At 37.0% G+C, this 17,489-nt stretch overlaps 1 protein-coding gene across 2 annotated transcripts; it reads left to right on the top strand.

The window, feature by feature from the left end:
* The first annotated feature begins 254 nt into the window (after positions 1 to 254).
* Positions 255 to 7,718, top strand: LOC104908219 (putative AC transposase). 2 transcript variants are annotated; one of them, XM_019252782.3, is made up of 5 exons: positions 255 to 486; positions 948 to 1,146; positions 3,448 to 3,669; positions 4,142 to 5,016; positions 6,528 to 7,718. In XM_019252782.3, exons 2-5 carry the CDS (start codon positions 1,107 to 1,109, stop codon positions 7,434 to 7,436), a joined length of 2,046 nt encoding a protein of 681 aa, XP_019108327.2. In that variant the 5' UTR covers positions 255 to 486; positions 948 to 1,106; the 3' UTR covers positions 7,437 to 7,718. The 2 variants fall into 2 exon arrangements, with proteins under 2 accessions (XP_019108327.2, XP_010695616.2); XM_010697314.4 differs by having other exon boundaries at positions 255 to 493.
* Positions 7,719 to 17,489: the final 9,771 nt, after the last annotated feature.

Below are 17,489 nucleotides of genomic sequence, written 5' to 3'. Positions count from 1 at the left end.
TTCGTATGTTTAATGTGTCAAATTTTGACTCTTATGCTGAAGAAAATCGAGTTTCTGTTTCGAAAAAAATTTCAAGCACGCATCGCGTGCAAAAAATTCTAGTAACTAAGAATTAGAACGCATCTCTTTTCAAGATAAGTCGAGTTTGAATTACTCGCGAGCTGCTCAACTCGTTTAGTGTTGGGTAGAGGCTACCCATTATGAATTTATGATCAAAGGAGCCGCGGAGTCTTAAAGCCAGCCAAGCAGGCAGGCAGCGTGGCGGCTCGTCCTATTATTTCCTTCACATCTTTGATCCATTCCCCGCTCTCTCTCTCTCCTCCAGCATTGAGATCGGCTCGCAACTCCATCAGGTGGCTCAGATCAGATGAGATCCGGCGCCTAAGCTTATCCTTTTTCCCGCCTCTTTCTATTTTTCTTCTCCTTGTTCAATTCTCTCATTTTCTTCCTCTTTCTTCCTCCCTTATCATGGAGGAAGCAGCCTAGGTAGTAGGTACTTTCTTTCTCTCTCTCTCTTCCTCTGTGTGCTTGTGATTGTAATTTTATAAAGGTGGTTTTTTTCTCTCTTCTTTTAAGTTAGGACATTCACTTGTGCACTTTCACATATATGATGTCGGATCGAGTAGATTCTCCTATAAATTTCTTGTTACTTTATTGTTTTGCAAACTCACATAAATGGGGTGAAAAGGGAATTCTAATACAATCTGACACTAATTTGTGGCATATGATTTTTCCATGATCAGTTGTAGATTTCGACGTGTTTTGTTTTGCACTTTTACTGTATAGATTGAACCCTTTTTGCTCACATGTGAGTATTCTACTGTTTAGTGTATGAAATACTACTATGAATATATGGGATTTTAGAATGTGAAAGCTGTTTATGGAAGTGCTTGAATTTTTCTTTTTATTTCTAGAACAAAAATGATGCAATATGCTATCTGTTGCAGCTGCGAGTCTGATGATTTTTGAAGATTTATCTGACTCCATGAGAGGCTCCTTGCCATGAGAAGAGATAAATAAATCAATGTTCTACTGGAAGGTTCGGTTTGTAATGTTGCTGCTTTTTTGAGTAGCAGAGGAGGACCATTTGCTGGAGACAAAAGCTTATGGAATGGAATGGTAGTACAACTTTCAGAAGCCTGAAAGGTAACTTTTCTTGTCAGTTTAGATTTCTCTAGGTACCATAAGTCTTTCTCTTCATGATTCAATTTCAGTTAGATAACAAGTTGTGTACTTAATCAAGCTTTCTAATTTTTGGAGATTACAGAATTGCATTTGCATCAGATACAAGGTTTCTGGATGACTTTTAGATAGTAGGAGGGGGATATCTTGCAATAGATTACTTGATATAGTTTTCCTTTTTCCGGGGTTCAAAAAGAATGATTTTTCGCTTGCTAGACATCTGATATGTAGTACTGTAATGAACTCAGTATGTTGGCAGAAAAATAAAGGAAGAAGATGATGATATTTGATTGATAGAGATGCATATTAAAGAAAATAAAAGGATAATTTTCAAGTTTTCGAGTGACTTAACACACTCCCGAAGCTAACCACTAAAATGAACTCTCATATATATTCTTCATACCCTCTTCTCTCCCTAATCTCCTCTTTTTATAGTATATTTGCCTTACTCCCCAAGCTAACATATTAACTAGTGTATATTACTAAAATACCCCTTCCCTCTTAGGCTAGTCTATTACAATTACCTTTTAGTATTAGTGTTTGGTGAATTATGAATAGTGATCGCTTGTGGGCTCTCTTATCTGTTGCCTGGAAGAAGTATCTTTGCAATCCTGATGAGTGGAGTAAACAAGATATCTCGAGTTCTCTGCCCATCAAAATTGCAAGAAATTTGTTGCAAGTTGGTATATCTTTCTGGAAGTGCTATCAAGTTTCAAACATGCTTTTTGGCCATTGACAGCCCAGAACTTATCAGTTAACAAACTAGTTATTTGTCCTATTGTCTTCGACTATACAAGGAAAATAAGATTCTCTCATGATCTTGGGGTATTTTGTAGAACCCAATAATTGATGTTGTTTGGTGGACGAAGAATGCCCTAGTTGAAATCAATAGGACAGCAATGGTTTCTACTGAGGGAGGTTAGAGCCGTTTGACAGGTGAAGCCGTTTGACAGGTGAAGAGAAGAAGTTCAATGCATCATGCATTTCATATAATCATATCACAGTAGTTCTTGGGGATGCCTTTGATGGTAGTCACTGGATGGGTTTGCATATGTTACTCCCTGGAGATTATTCTTCTAAATAAGCTGTGTCCTTCATTATAAGAAAGTGCAGGGCAGATAATCCTTGAACTTGTTAGAATCAAGAACTTCCACAAGAGCCCTGAACTGAGATTTTCATCTGAGCTCCTGTTGGACTCATACTTGGTGATATAGCTCCAATATCTTGTCATGGAAATGAGAGTTTGCTGAAGAGTGGTATAGTGGATTGCTGATACTTGAAAACATGAGGGTGCTACTGCACTGATACTAATGTAAGCTGGGTCATGTACGTATTGTTGGCTGCTTAATTAGGCGTGTGTTCTCAGTCCAAGATCAGCTTAGTATCTTTTGTTCTTAGGATTTCTTAAAGCTACTATTTTTGTCATTTGTTCCATTCAGGATTCGAGTAATGTACATTCCTAGATGGATTAGGTGTAGTTTAGGCATTGCTGTCTTATTTATACTAGGCTGTGTGCACGTTTCCTTGGAGAAATTAATGATATTAATTCTTAAGTATTTTCACCCCCTTTGTTCTCGGAGGTTTTTTTATTGAAGTCAAAAACCTTATTTCATTTTCTTATTGAATTTTAGAGCGAACGGGGATTTTAAGTTAGCCTCAAAACTTCAAACAACCTTTTTAGTGATTTTTGTTCAGAGCATCCTTTTTTTAGTTGATTGTTCTCTTCCACAAAGCCTCTTAAGTTATAAATTTTATTTCAACATTGCTGGTCACCAAAATATCATGAATGTGTCCCTTGTCATTTTATATAATGAACCTTTTGTCTCTGAATAATTGCTACTGGTTGATTGAGAAGCTGACAAGTGAGGAACTTAATTCAATTTAGATTCATGTCATGCTCTGTATTATTTCAGGATGATTCTTGATGACTTCTAGAAAAATAAAATGATATTCGTTAGATTTCCAATTTGCAATGCTGGAATAGATACCAAAGGATGTCACCCATATTGTCACTTTGAAGCTTGGAACAATGTTAATCATCCTCTTCCTTTCACGTTTCTCATCTTAGTTAAATTACTTGATCACTGATGTGTCGAGTTTCACATTAGGTTCTCAATTCTCAGACCCTCTCAATGCACACATTTGTGTGCTGGTTAATTTTTTTTAAAAGAAAAGCAGAGAAAGAAATAATTGTGAATGCTTTCTTTGATAAGTGATATGATTATTGATGCCTCAGGGGCTTGTGTTTCTTGTTTGTTTATGTAGATATAGAGCCAAAATCTGTAAAGGATATGTCAATTATTGCAAACATAGATCAAGTTAATGTGGCGTTGAGTTCTCCTGAGAATGGAAATGACCTTTCATTGCCAAAATCTCGTAAGAAGACTATGACATCAGTATACCTCAAATATTTTGAAACTGCTCCAGATGGGAAAGGTCGTAGGTGCAAGTTCTGTGGACAGACGTATTCCATTGCAACCGCGACTGGTAATTTCTCCATTCCAACTTTTCTAGATGTCTGAAAGAAATCATTAATATTGTAGGAAACTATTGGCTGTGCTTCATTTTCCGCTTCTGAGTTCTTGCAAGCTCAGAGGGTAAAAGGCAAGATTGCTTGAGTTTTGTGATTTTTACACAATTTATGTTCCTTTCAATTATTCTTTTGAAGTAAAAAGGGAAATATGACATCTATCTAGCATTACCTTTCATTTGTCCCTCATTCCTCAAATCAAACAAACTGTTAACTATAAGAAAGAAAACGCTGCGGTGTTTTTCTTTATTCCTCTTTTTCTATTTTTATTTCTTTTAGTCTCGGATCACTTTAGTTTATGATGACCTTGTCATCAAAAGTTTCATGCTGGTTTTGTATCTTATGTTTGATTTGTCATGAATGAGATGCTTTTGAGTATTGACCTTTGGATTATAACACCTACCCCATCTGTAATTTTTCCTTCTGAAGGGAATTTGGGAAGGCATCTTGGTAGTCGACATCCAGGTTACGATAAATCTGGCGAACCTATCCCAAGTACTGCTCCACAGTCCAATCTTACTGTTGTAAAAAAACATCAATTGGAAGTCAAAACACCAAAGTTTAATCTTGATCACTTGAATTGGCTGCTTACTAAGTGGCTAACTTCGTCGTCTTTACCTCCGTCGACCTTAGAGGAGACCTGGCTGCTGAACTCCTTCAAATTTGTCAACCCTTCCATTCAGATATGGTCTAAAGAGAAGATCCAGGGTGTTTTATGTGAAGTTTTCAGGAGTATGCAGGAAGATGTACAGACAGTTTTGCAACAGGCGTCCTCTAAGGTTGCAATTGCTCTTGAATTCTGGACTTCTTATGAACAAATTTATTACATGAGTGCTACATGCCATTGGATTGATGAGAGCTGGACTTTCCAAAAGGTCCTTCTTGATGTTTGTCGCATACCTTATCCATGCGGTGGTGCTGAGATTTATCACGCTTTGCTTAAGATCCTCAAGATGTATAATATTGCTGAGAAGATCCTTGCTTGCACTCATGATAATAGCCAGAGTGCAATGCATGCTTGCCACAAACTAAAAGAAGATATGGATGGTCATAAGGTGGGACCTTTCTGTTATATCCCCTGTGCAGCTCAGACACTGAACTTGGTGATAGAAGATGGTTTAAGAACCACAAAACAAATAATCTCTAAGGTCAGGGAGTTTGTCATTGAGATGAATGCTTCCCCTGCGATAATGGATGACTTTATGCAATCAACAACAGCTTATCAAGAAGGCATCTGGACATTCCCCCTTGACACTTCAGCTCGTTGGAATGGACATTACCAGATGATGGATATCGTCCGCAAGGTGAGTACCTTTTGTAAAACAGGAGGAATGAGTGCTAGCTTAATCGAGATACCATATAAAAAGAAAAGGGAGAAAAAAGAAAGAGTGCTCAATGAAAAGCTTCGGTTTAGGAGGTTAAGATATGGAAGCACAGATAAAGTATATATGAGAACCTTGGGAATTGTTTGCAGTTAAAGTTTCTTGCCTCTAAAAGATATCCATTGAGGATGTACCATGCTGTTAAACAAGTCATGCACATTTGAAAATTCAGGCTATGAGTGATCTATCATTTGAACTAGATTATTAATTTCCAGAACTACTCGTTTTGCTTTCCATTGCACCTGTTGAACAAAATAAGTGTTCTTGATATAATTTACAATCCAATTGTATTATGAAGTCATTGCCACAGAGACTAATGAAGCTAAATTTAAACATATGAAGTAAACTTAGATAGACCATATTGAGTTTAAGTATTTCTGCATTAGATCCCAGCTATTGTCTTATAGTGCAACGCTTCCCACAAACTGCACGCAAAAGAGAATCCTTTACTGTGTGATGATTGAGGAAGTCAAGTGTGAAATACCCATAATAACCTTGTGAACAGATTTTTACATGGAGAGGGTATGAAGATTTGTTGACTGCACAAATCAGAAAGAGAGAGTGGCGTTAGTGGATGTAAAGCAGTAATTGCTCAAGAAGTATGTTCCTAATTTTTGAACCTGTGTCAAAATAGTTCTTCGAAATTTTTTTAAAGGGTAGTTCTAATAAATTGAAGAGTTCTTCTTTCTGTTCTCTTTTCTTTCTAGTGAGTAGGGGGGGGGGGTGTTGCGGATGAGGTGGGTGGTTGATAGAATGTTAACACCAATTATGGCATGTATATGCAGGCCAAGGATATATCTTTGGTAAGGTAAAGAGTCTATTCAAACGCATGGCTTTTTTTTATTTTTTTCTTTCTTTTAAGTTTCTTATATAGTTGTATGTTTGAGTTTGATTTAGTTGAGCAAGCTATTCTCATATAAAATCTGGTTTTCTTCTAGTCACTTCAGAACTTGTATTATAAATATTAAAGCTTATGGGACCTTTTAAGACAGAGGGAGTCGACAAATGTCGTCTGCATTCTATTTTGAATGCTTTTTCTTAAAAGTCATGCTGCGGATGACATCTAACTTCTGCTGTTCAGCCTGGAGGTTCTGCGGTGTTTGGCAGAAACTCTAATTTTTGGCAGCTTGAAGCATCACATCTTTATTCCACGTTCCTCTTCGGGATGAGAACCAAGTTTACTGGTCTTTATTTTAAATTTGGGAGTATCTCTTGATTCACTAGCAAAGCATTTGAAACACCAGATCTGAATATCATGGGAAATTAGGCTTGTTTTACCTGTTCATTGAGTCACCTCTTTGATTTTCTGATTGGTTCACGGCTGTGTTTTGTGGAAGGATTAGTCTTTTAAATTGCCTTCATACATTCTCGTTTGTGGACATTTATGACAGTCAGTGTAGAGAATTCAGTGGAATATTGTGTTATAAGTGCAGGCCAGCAAGTCCATGGATGGTGTCATAAGGAAGCATGAGAACTCACTAAGCACCAGAATGCTGCTGAATGCTGGCGAAAGAAATGTAGTTACCATATTGCATGAATACCTAGAACCCTTCTACAAGACCACAAACGACATATGTTTAAATAAGGCTCCCACCATAGGCCTGGTGTTGTTTTTCATGGATCACATTTCTGAAATGATTGCAGCATGCAAAGATTCTTGCCTCTACCCTGATTGGCTAAAGAATGCTGCTGAGGAAATGGCCCTAAAATCCTGCAGTTACAATGACCAAGTTTCAAATATATTTACCTACATGACAGCAATTCTTGATCCTCGGATCAAAGTTGAACTCCTCCCAGAGACTCTTAACTCAGAAAACAATTTGGATGAGGCTAGAAGCCATTTCCTTGGAAATTATTCAACCAGTCCTTTTTCAGTGAACAACATATATGGTGCTTCAGAGAAAGAAGGTGGTAGTGTATCTTTTGCAGAGGAAATTGCTCGAAAAAAACGGAGGGTGAGCATGAGTGTTGCAACTGATGAGCTGACCCAGTATCTGTCGGAGCCTCCAGCTCCTATACAAACAGATGTCATGGAGTGGTGGAAAGTGAATAGTGCACGTTATCCACGGCTGTCTCTGATGGCTCGGGACTTTTTATCAGTGCAGGCAACTTCTGTGGCATCTGAAGAATTGTTCTCTAGAAAAGGGGATGAGCTGGACAGACAACGGTTTGGTTTGTCAACTTCAACTGCACAGGCTCTACTTTGTGTTAAGTCATGGTCCAATGCAGGGATCAAGTTGAAATTGAGGTCAACTGAAATTGACTGTGATAGGCTAATGGAATTGGTTGCGGAAACTGCTTCCGGTAATAGCAAAATAGGTTCTGACAAGAAACAAAAATAACAGAACATCTGACTGTAAATTATGAGCTGGTAAGTTACTTTAGAGAAGAGGTAACTGTAACACAGCTATACTGATTCACATTTCACAAGTGGGTCATACACTGTAAAGTGATAAAAGAAACAGCCCAAGCAGCTGACTCTGTTGTAAGAGGAATATGTTGTATACTTCGTTCATGTAAATATCAGAAATGGTATTGTTAAAGGATTTGAGTCGTCATTTGTGATAGAAACTATTCATCTATTTGAGAATTTGAGATTCTTTTATTGAGTATTGTTAATAGAATTTTTGTAAGGATGGGAAACTCTTTCTGAAATATCAAAAGTTTCCTAAAAGCTACAGGTCAACCCCATAAAAATACAGAATCACCCTAGTCTTATAATACATAATGATGAACCCATCTCATACAGGATCTCTCCAAAAATAACATGAAGAATTTGCATTAATTTGAGCTGGCGTTATTACTCAAAAGTCATTAATCTCTCATTGTTCTTTTCTAGTTCTCCCTTATTGATGCAAACAAATAATGTCTGATGTTATTATGGATTGATATGATGCAATGTGATCTTCCGGGCTAGTGGCAACCTCAATGTAGAAAGCACATTTTTTTTCTCATAGCACAGTTTATATGCACAGGGGATAAGCCAGACTTGGTTAAGGAGGGGGTCAAGTATACTTTTCCCTCGGGTACAGGTGTCGGACTCGAGTATGTGTTCGAGGGTGGGACTCGAAAATTAAAAATTCAAGGACTCGGGGATTCTTTTTAGAAGGATCCAAAACGTAGAATTGGACTCGGGAATCGACAATTATAATTTCTTTTTAATAAATTTTTTTTATTTTATTTTTATATGAGAATAAAAGTCAATTTTTAAAATTATGAGTATTTATATGGTATATAGTTGGTTAGTCATGAAGTTAGGAAAAGGAAAAGAAGGCATTTGCTGCCACCAATTGTATGTCATAAATAAAGAACAAAAATGAATCAAAGAATACTAGGATCAAAACTATTTGGTGTGGAAGAGTATAAATGTACAGGATTTCTAGTTCCTTGGACTGATGTAGTTGTGTTCTTTTGAGTTCTCCCTTGGAACATTATCAATGAGCCAGAACACGGATTCGGCTAATCTCCCTCCTATCAGTATCACTTCTTCCTTTTTCTTTTGTGCATATTAAAGTTGCGCCTAACTCAACACATGATGTTTGCCACATTTCCAGTACAAACTCTTTTAACATACGCGGGCCTGGGTAAGCCATCATTCACAACCAGTGATGCAAACACTTCATGCTCAAATTGTGATATATTATTCTAGTAGAGCTAAAGTTCAAGGGAGTACATTGAGGACAAATTGTGTCAAAGAATACTAGGATCAAAACTATTTGGTGTGGAAGAGTATAAATGTACTCCAGTCGTATAACATATTTGAGACAGTGAACAAGACCCAACGAAACGCATTTACATAAGTTAGCCTTGATAAGTATCAACACGTATTCGACCAGCAACTTTCTAGTAGCTGTAGCTGTTGGGGGTAGCTGCTAGCTGTCTACTCGTAGCTGTTAGCGATCAGCTATTAAATTAGTTGTTTAATTAGAAGTGTTTGACAAAAGTAACTGTTGAAATTGTAAAAGACAATAAATGACATTTATTCTAATATGAAATGAACTACAACAATTTCATACGTTCGTTCAATAGTTAAATTCAATATTAATTTTATCAAAAAAGTTATACAAAAAGGAGTATACGACTTTTTAGCTGCTCAAAGAAATGTATAAATCTAAGAAAATATTCAACCCTCGAAAAATTTATATCACCAATTTTACAAAAATACTTGTAAAATATCTTATCTTTAAAATAAATATTAAAATTACATCTCTACTATTGTAAAATATAACATTGAATTGCCATAAAATAAAACAATTAATAAACAATAAAAGGAAAAAGAAATAAAAAACATTGGTTAATAATTCTACCTTATGCTATTATATAGTGTTTATTTGCTAGACCGCTACCTCTAAATCTCAAAAGTTACTTGTAGTAACGTTCCACAACCGCTACCCATAGTCTACTCCAACTGCTACCCGCTACTACAACTGCTACTTTACCAAACACTCATTATTTTCTTAAATAGCGTTTTAATCTTGTCAAAACGCTAACCGCTACCTCAAACGCTAGTGGCCAAACAGGGCCTCATGCACAATTACTGGTACACTTGTAGGTGGAACCTGTAACCAACAAATATTGAAATTAGAAACGACTCTAATCAATATCTCAAAGGCAACTATTTTACATGTTGCATCAACTTTAATAAATTGCAACAATTTTTCTTTTTCATCTCATGTATAGTGAATGGTCATCCCGTACAAAGCACATAATGGTTGTGACACAACCAAGCCGACAGACTTTTGTACCCTCCAATCCCTTTCCCTCCTCCCTGGAATTGCTGGAATTGCTAAAACTAACAAACGTTCAAGAGGCAGCAGTAGATGAATTAATAAGATATTGGAAACAAGAGATTGACAATCAGAAATAATAAGAACTTGCTCCCAAAATCTCGTTATTAGGAGTAGACGAATAACATTACGTAAAGCAAGAGCTTCTGCAAAAGTGGATATATCTGGTATCCCGTAAATCTTCTGACAATCATCGTATCCGATTATAGACAGATTGAAAACTGAGCTCTCTCGACTACAGACCAAAGCACCGGTAACAACATAATTGGGATATTCTTTTTTGAATGAACCATCGATGTGCGCGATCGTTCTAAAATCCCCATATGTCGGAAACTGGCCAAACATGTCAAAATAGCCGTACCTAAATAGAACCAAGCAAACATCACTATGATACTCAGATTTCATCGAATTTTCAATGTCAAATCTCCAACATTATAGAATAGATATGGTGACATTCTATTATAGAAAAAATATGAGAAAATTTCATGAAAAAATGAATTGAACACTTTTATCCAACATCAAGAGGTTTTAGAACTCTTGGGTTACATGACTTCAATATTACAAGTCAAAAAATTACCTGAGAAACTTGTTGTCATTGAGATGGAACAAAAAATGTGTGGGAGCAGCATAGTTTATGTCATACGTGACGTGCTGCGGATAATTACCCGTGATAGCCAGGACCAGCACCTGACTAGAGATGAGCTGGTAAAATCCAAGCATAACAATCAAGAAAAAGTTTCAGGCCCTAATAGTCAGTTGTAAGTTCATATGTGATTTTTGGTCATATGTGATTTTTGGTCCAGAAAAAAGGTGGAATTGGTGGAAAAAAAATGTAAAGTCTCGAAAGTAGGGATAATGGAAACCTGTTTGTGCTTGTAGCTCTAAAGAAAGGTGGAATACTACCTGAGACAAAAAAAAGAAAGGGAACAAAAGCATATATTTCTTTATGCATGCACTTGCTTGTCAAAAAATACAAAAACAAGTTAAGGAAACAAACGCACAGTTATAAACCTAAAAAGAGAAATTTTTTCTGCTGTTAACAAAGATTTGTAGAATTCAATCATAATCGCGTCATACAACTTAGTTCGATTATGATCAATCACACAACCAACCGCATTTGCTAGAATATCACATGGTTTGTTTTGGGTTCTTGGGAGCCACCAAATGGTTGTAGTATGGGGAAAAGTCGACAATATAGTTTGGATCTTGCTATACACGGTATTGAATGGTTTTTTGGGACGAAAGCGGAACTTGTCAAGCATCTTCTTGATATCGGAAACAAGAGATTGACAATCAGAAATAATAAGAAATTGCTCCCAAAATCTACTTATCAGGACTAGACGAATAACATTACGTAAAGCAAGAGCTTCTGCAAAAGTGGACAGATCTGGTATCCCGTAGATCTTCTGACAATCGTCGTATCCGATTATGGATAGATTGAAAATTGAGCCCTCTCGACTACGGACCAAAGTACCGGTAACAACATAATCGGGATATTCTTTTTTGGATGAACCATCGATGTGTGCAATCGTTCTAAAATCCCCAGATGTTGGAAACTGGCCAAACATGTCAAAGTGAAATAGCCGTACCTAAATAAAACCAAGCAAACATTCCTATGATACTCAGATTTCATCGAATTTTCAATGGCAAATCTCCAACATTATAGAATAGCTAGGTGACATTCTATTATAGAAAAAATATGAGAAAAATTCATGAAAAAATAAATTGAACACTTTATCCAACATCAAAAGGTTTTAGAACTCTTGGGTTATATGACTTCAATATTACAAGTCAAAAAATTACCTGAGAAACCTGTTTTAATTGAAATGGAACAAACATTGTTGTGGTGCTGACAGATAAGGTGTGGGAGCAGCATAGTTTCGGTCATACGTACGTGACGTGCTGTGGATAATTCACCCGTGATAGCCAGGACCAGCACCTGTCTGGAGATGAGCTGGTAAAATGCAATCACAACAATCAAGAAAAAGCTTTAGGCCATAACAGTCAGGTAGTTCATATGTGATTTTTGGTTCAGAAAAAAAGGTGGAATTACTGCGTGTTTGACTTGTATTTGCAGCTCCAAAAAAAGGTGGAAAAAAATGTGAAGTCTCGAAAGCAGGGATAATCGAAACCTGTTTGTGCTTGTAAATCTAGAAAAAGGTGGAATACTACATGAGACAAAAAAAAAAGAAAAAGAAAGGGAACAAAATCATATATTTCTTTATGCATGCATGCACTTGCTTGTCAAAAAAACAAAAACAAGTTAGGGAAACAAACGCACAGTTACAAACCTAAAAAGAGAAATTTCTTCTACTGTTAACAAAAGTTTGTAAAATTCAATCATAATCGCATCATACAACTTAGTTCGATTAAGATCAAGCACACAACCAGCCGTATTTGCTAGAAGATCACATGGTTTATTTTGGGTTCTTAGGAGCCACCGAATGGTTGTAGTATGGGGAAAAGTCGATAAGATAGTTTAGATCTTGCTATACACGGTATTGAATGGTTTTTTGGGACGAAAGTGGAACTTGCCAAGTATCTTCTTGATATTGGAAACAAGAGATTGACAATCAGAAATAATAACAACTTGCTTCCAAAATCTAGTTATTAGGAGTAGACGAATAACATTACGTAAAGCAAGAGCTTCGGCAAAAGTGGATAGATCTGGTATCCCGTAAATCTTCTGACAATCATCATATCCGATCATGGACAAATTGAAAACTGAGCCCTCTCGACTACGGACCAAAGCACCGGTACCAACATAATCGGGATATTCTTTTTTGAATGAACCATCGATGTGCACGATCGTTCTAAAATCCCCAGATGTCGGAAACTGGCCTAACACGTCAAAGTGAAATAGCCGTACCTAAATAAAACCAAGCAAACATTCCTATGATACTCAGATTTCATCGAATTTTCAATGTCAAATCCCCAACAGTATAGAATAGCTATGGTGACATTCTATTATAGAAAAAATATGAGAAAATTTCATGAAAAAATGAATTGAACACTTTTATGCAACATCAAACATCAGAGGTTGTGGTGCTGACAGATAAGGTGTGGGAGCAACATAGTTTCTGTCATACGTGACGTGCTGCGGATAAATCCCCGTGATAGTCAGGACCAACACCTGACTAGAGATGAGCTGATAAAATCCAAGCACAACAATCAAGAAAAAAGTTCAGGCCCTAATAGTGAGTTGTAATTTCATATGTGATTTTAACAAGTGGGTCGGAGTCAAAAGTTACAAATAAGCAGCAAATGTTTGAGATTTTTTACTGGGTCATGTTCAAAATAAGGAGAAAAATAGTAATATTTTGATAGGGGTTTCTGGGTACAAATGAAATCGTGAAAGTAGTAAATCAAGAAATTTCAGGCAAGAACAACGAATTATATACACCAATTAATTGCAAAAAACTGAGATAATATAATTCTCTAAAAAAAATGATAATAGAAGACATACCCAGCCCCGGCGCGAACAATATGGAGGCCCTGTGCTCAAAGTTAAGAATGAGGCCCTTATATTTTTTTTTTTTCAAAGTTACGTACAACGATCTCAAAAATATCTATAATATACTTAGATTATGATTGTTTCTTACCAAATAAGTAGTAATACAATCTTCTATCTAAAAAGTGCTATCCTTGAAACACTTTTGGAGGCAAAAATTCAACCAACACTAGGATCATTAGTTTCATTCAAATTGTGATCACCGTTACTAGTAGCATAACTTTCACCGTTACTAGTAGAACTTATGATACTCAAATTTCATCGAATTTTCAATGTCAAATCCCCAACATTCTAGAATAGCTATGGTGACATTCTATTATAGAAAAAATATGAGAAAATTTCATGAAAAAATGAATTGAACACTTTATCCAACATCAAGAGGTTTTAGAACTCTTGGGTTACATGACTTCAATATTACAAGTCAAAAAATTACCTGAGAAACCTTGTAATTGAGATGGAACAAACATCAGAGTTGTAGTGCTGACAGATAAGGTGTGGGAGCAGCATAGTTTCGGACATACGTGTCGTGCTGCGGATAGTTCCCCCGTGATAGCCAGGACCAACACCTGGCTGGAGATGAGCTAGTAAAATCCAAGCACAACAATCAAGAAAAAGCTTCATGCCATAATAGTCAGTTGTAAGTTCATATGTGATTTTTGGTCATATGTGATTTTTGGTCCAGAAAGAAGGTGGAATTACTGCCTGTTTGACTTGTATTTGTCAGTGGCGGATCCAGGAATTGGGCCACGTGGGTTCGGAATAATTTAAATATAAATTTCAAATTAAATATTTCTATTTGGAGTTACAATTTTTCAATGAAAAGTAAAAAAAGTACTTTCAACAATTGTACTTAGCGAAACTTTCATTCTTAACTACATCATTAAAAAAATAAGTCAATTAATTTCTTGTAGTAATGAAAGACACTCAATTTTTTAACAAGTTACAAAGTTCTACAAACTACGAATCGAGTATTAACTATTACGAAATTTCTAATTGAATTAACTTATCAATTAAATATTAAAAGTTAAAATGATATATATGCATATTGCATGTATATGTATAACAAAGTATGAAAGTTTAACAACTAGCTAGCACAAACATGATGTAGAGAAAAAGATAATGGAAATTAACCAAATTCAAACCTTTTACTATATTTATTCTTGGTGGGAAGGAGAGATTTATAGATAAAAAAAAGAGAGCTTAAAAAATATAGGAAGAACTGAAAAAAGAACAAAAAAAATAAAAGAAAGACATACATATTAGATAATAGTATATGTAAAGGGATAATATTATTATGTAAAGGGTAGAATGGTACTTTACTATAGTCATAGGTCTGTAATGTACACTATATATATTGAATGCCAGATTAACCTACAATAGGTTAACACAATTATTTCTCACACTTGTACATGGTATCATAGCCACAAATTCCCTAAAGAAAAATATTTTTTCTCAAATTTTTTTTTTCACTTAAAAGAATTTTTTTTTTTTCTTCCTCACAGCTTTTACGTGATTTTCTTCTTTTCCTGGCAATGGCTTATCCACCGCACACTACCGCTGCCTCCGCTGCTCTCTTGCAGCCGTCGCCGGCGAACTTCTCTGCCGCCCCGACGCACTCGTCGACGCTCGCCTCTGCCGCCGCGACTCCCGTCGCCTCTACCGGACTGCAGCCCAATGCTGCCTCCCTCTTCTCGCGACCCCTTTTTCCTACTGGTGGTTCCTCGTCGCTCCTCCACGACTACTCCGGCCAAATCTCCATGGCAGCAGCCTCGCCGCTGCGCTCCACCGCCTGGTCGACCTCCGACCATGCCACACCGACTGTCCTAACGCCGCAGCTAAGCCCTGCTTCCTCCTCCCGCGTGCACCCACGGTTCCCGCCAGGATTCTCGGCCTCTCTGCCGTTCTCGGCCACCGGCGCCGCCCAACCGGCCGGCTACCCTTTACAGCCGATGACCCCTCTCGGCCTTCCCTACAACGGTTCTTCAACGCCTTCCTTCACTCTTCCGCATTTATCGGCCCCTAATCTGACGAATCTGGTAACCATTACTTTATCTTCTCCTGAAGATTATTTATTATGGAAAACACAAATAACTTGCCTGCTACTTTCACATCAATTACTGGGTATTGTTGATGGTACTGCTATTATTTCTCCTGCCACTGTTATTGATGAATCTGGTAATCCTGTTCCCAATGTTCAATTTTATGAATATTTGCGTATTGATCAACTCGTTAAATCATGGATTTTTGCCACCTTATCACGTGATGTCTTTGTGGATGTACATGATTTGCATACTTCTGTGGCTATTTGGACTAGATTACAATCTAGATTTATGCATGCTAGTATGGCCAGATCAATGGAATTAAAGGGTCGTTAACTCGTATTAAAAAGACTGCTTCCCAGACATGGATGGATATTTACGTGAGATTAAGGTGATTGCTGATTCCCTTGCTGCTATTCAATGTCCTGTGTCGAACCAGGATTTAGTGCAGTATACCCTTTTTGGTTAGATCGTGATTCTGAGTACGATCATATAGTTACTACCCTCTGCATTATCCATTCCCAATTAGTTTTGATGATTTGCGTCCCAAGTTGCTACTGCATGAACAAAGATTGATAAATTCTAAGGATGCATCTATCTGCCAGTTATCTACTCGGTACTGGTTCAATTCCTCCTCCCAGAATAATTCTGGAGGGAGAAATCGGGGAAGGAATAACAGAAACAGAGGTGGTAATAATAATCGTGGGGGCAACAATGCTCGGAATAATAATAATGGTGGGAATGGTGGAAACAATAATAATCGTGGCCCTGGAGGAAACAACAACAACAATGGTAATCGGGGACGCTCAAATGGTATAAGTAAATTTTCTAACTTGTCATCCTATAGTATGCCTTGCCTAGATTATATTACTAATAATTTGTCGTCTGCAGGGAGTAATTCATCAATAGTAACAATGTTACTCTACCCCTACTTCCGATACATGTGGTTTGTGTTGGTTTCCAGGTCACCAAGCTGCCTACTGTCCCAGCGTTTCAATCATAGCTTTGTTCCCTCCTCCTCAGAAAGTGTCACTCGAGCCTTAGCTGCACTGTCTGTTGGTGGTGAAGCTAATGACTCAGTCTGGTACCCGGATTCGGGAGCTGCATCTCACATGACTCCTCAGGATGGTACGTTCTCTATTAAAACTCCTTATACTGGGTCTAGTTCTGTTGTAGTTGGTAATGGTACCTTACTCCCAATTAAAAGTACTGGAATTTAACTTTAAAAACTGCAAGTCGTCCCCTCCGTTTATCATCTGTCTGTCATGTCCCTAATTTAAAACATAATTTATTATCAGTTAACAAGTTGTGTCATGAAAATGATTGTGTTGTGAGTTTTGATAAAAATTCTGTTTATGTTAAGGACCAGATAACGGGGGAAGTCTGCTTCAGGGAACCAGTAAACAAGGTGTCTACCCTCTTACAGCCCAGCATTGTCCCTCCTGAGCCTTCAGTTCCTGCTTTCCTAGCCATTAAGGAGTCGGGACGTGTGGCATGCTCGTCTGGGTCATACATCTTCTAGCATTTAGGAACTTTATGTTCAAATAAATACATCCACATGTACCTCTAAATTTCATGATGATTGTGTAGGATGTAATCTAGGAAAAATACATCGTTTACCTTTTGATTCTGTTGAACATATTTCTACATATCCATTATATAAAATTCATAGTGATCTTTGGCAATCTCCTGTTTTGTCAAATCAATTATTTCGATATTATGTTGTGTTTGTTGATGATTTTTCACGCTATTCCTGGATTTATCCATTACGTCGAAAATCGGAAGTTTATCAAATTCCTTATATTTCAAAAGATGGTTGAAAATCTTTAATTGCAAAATTAAAATATTTCAAAGTGATGGAGGAAGGAATTTGACAATTCCCTCTTCTTCAACATTTTTCTGACAATGGTATTATTTTTCAAAAATCTTGTCCCCATACTCCAGCTCAAACGGGTTGCAGAAACGCAACATGTCATATTCATTAAAATGGCTCGTACTATGATTATTCATTCTGACTTTCTTGCGGAATTTTGGGTTGATGCATCATATACTGCCACT

This window comes from Beta vulgaris, chromosome 5, assembly GCF_026745355.1.
Source record: "Beta vulgaris subsp. vulgaris cultivar EL10 chromosome 5, EL10.2, whole genome shotgun sequence".
In the NCBI taxonomy this organism is placed as follows: domain Eukaryota; kingdom Viridiplantae; phylum Streptophyta; class Magnoliopsida; order Caryophyllales; family Amaranthaceae; genus Beta; species Beta vulgaris.
The sequence above is the reverse complement of the archived record's forward strand: the minus strand, read 5'-3'. Positions and strand labels throughout refer to the sequence as shown.

Coding starts and splice junctions, on each gene's coding strand:
- LOC104908219 (XM_019252782.3), top strand. CDS start 1,107: ATGGAATGGAATGGTAGTACAACTTTCAGAAGCCTGAAAG. Junction 1,147..3,447: donor AACTTTCAGAAGCCTGAAAG/GTAACTTTTCTT, acceptor TTGTTTATGTAG/ATATAGAGCCAAAATCTGTA. Junction 5,017..6,527: donor TGATGGATATCGTCCGCAAG/GTGAGTACCTTT, acceptor TTATAAGTGCAG/GCCAGCAAGTCCATGGATGG.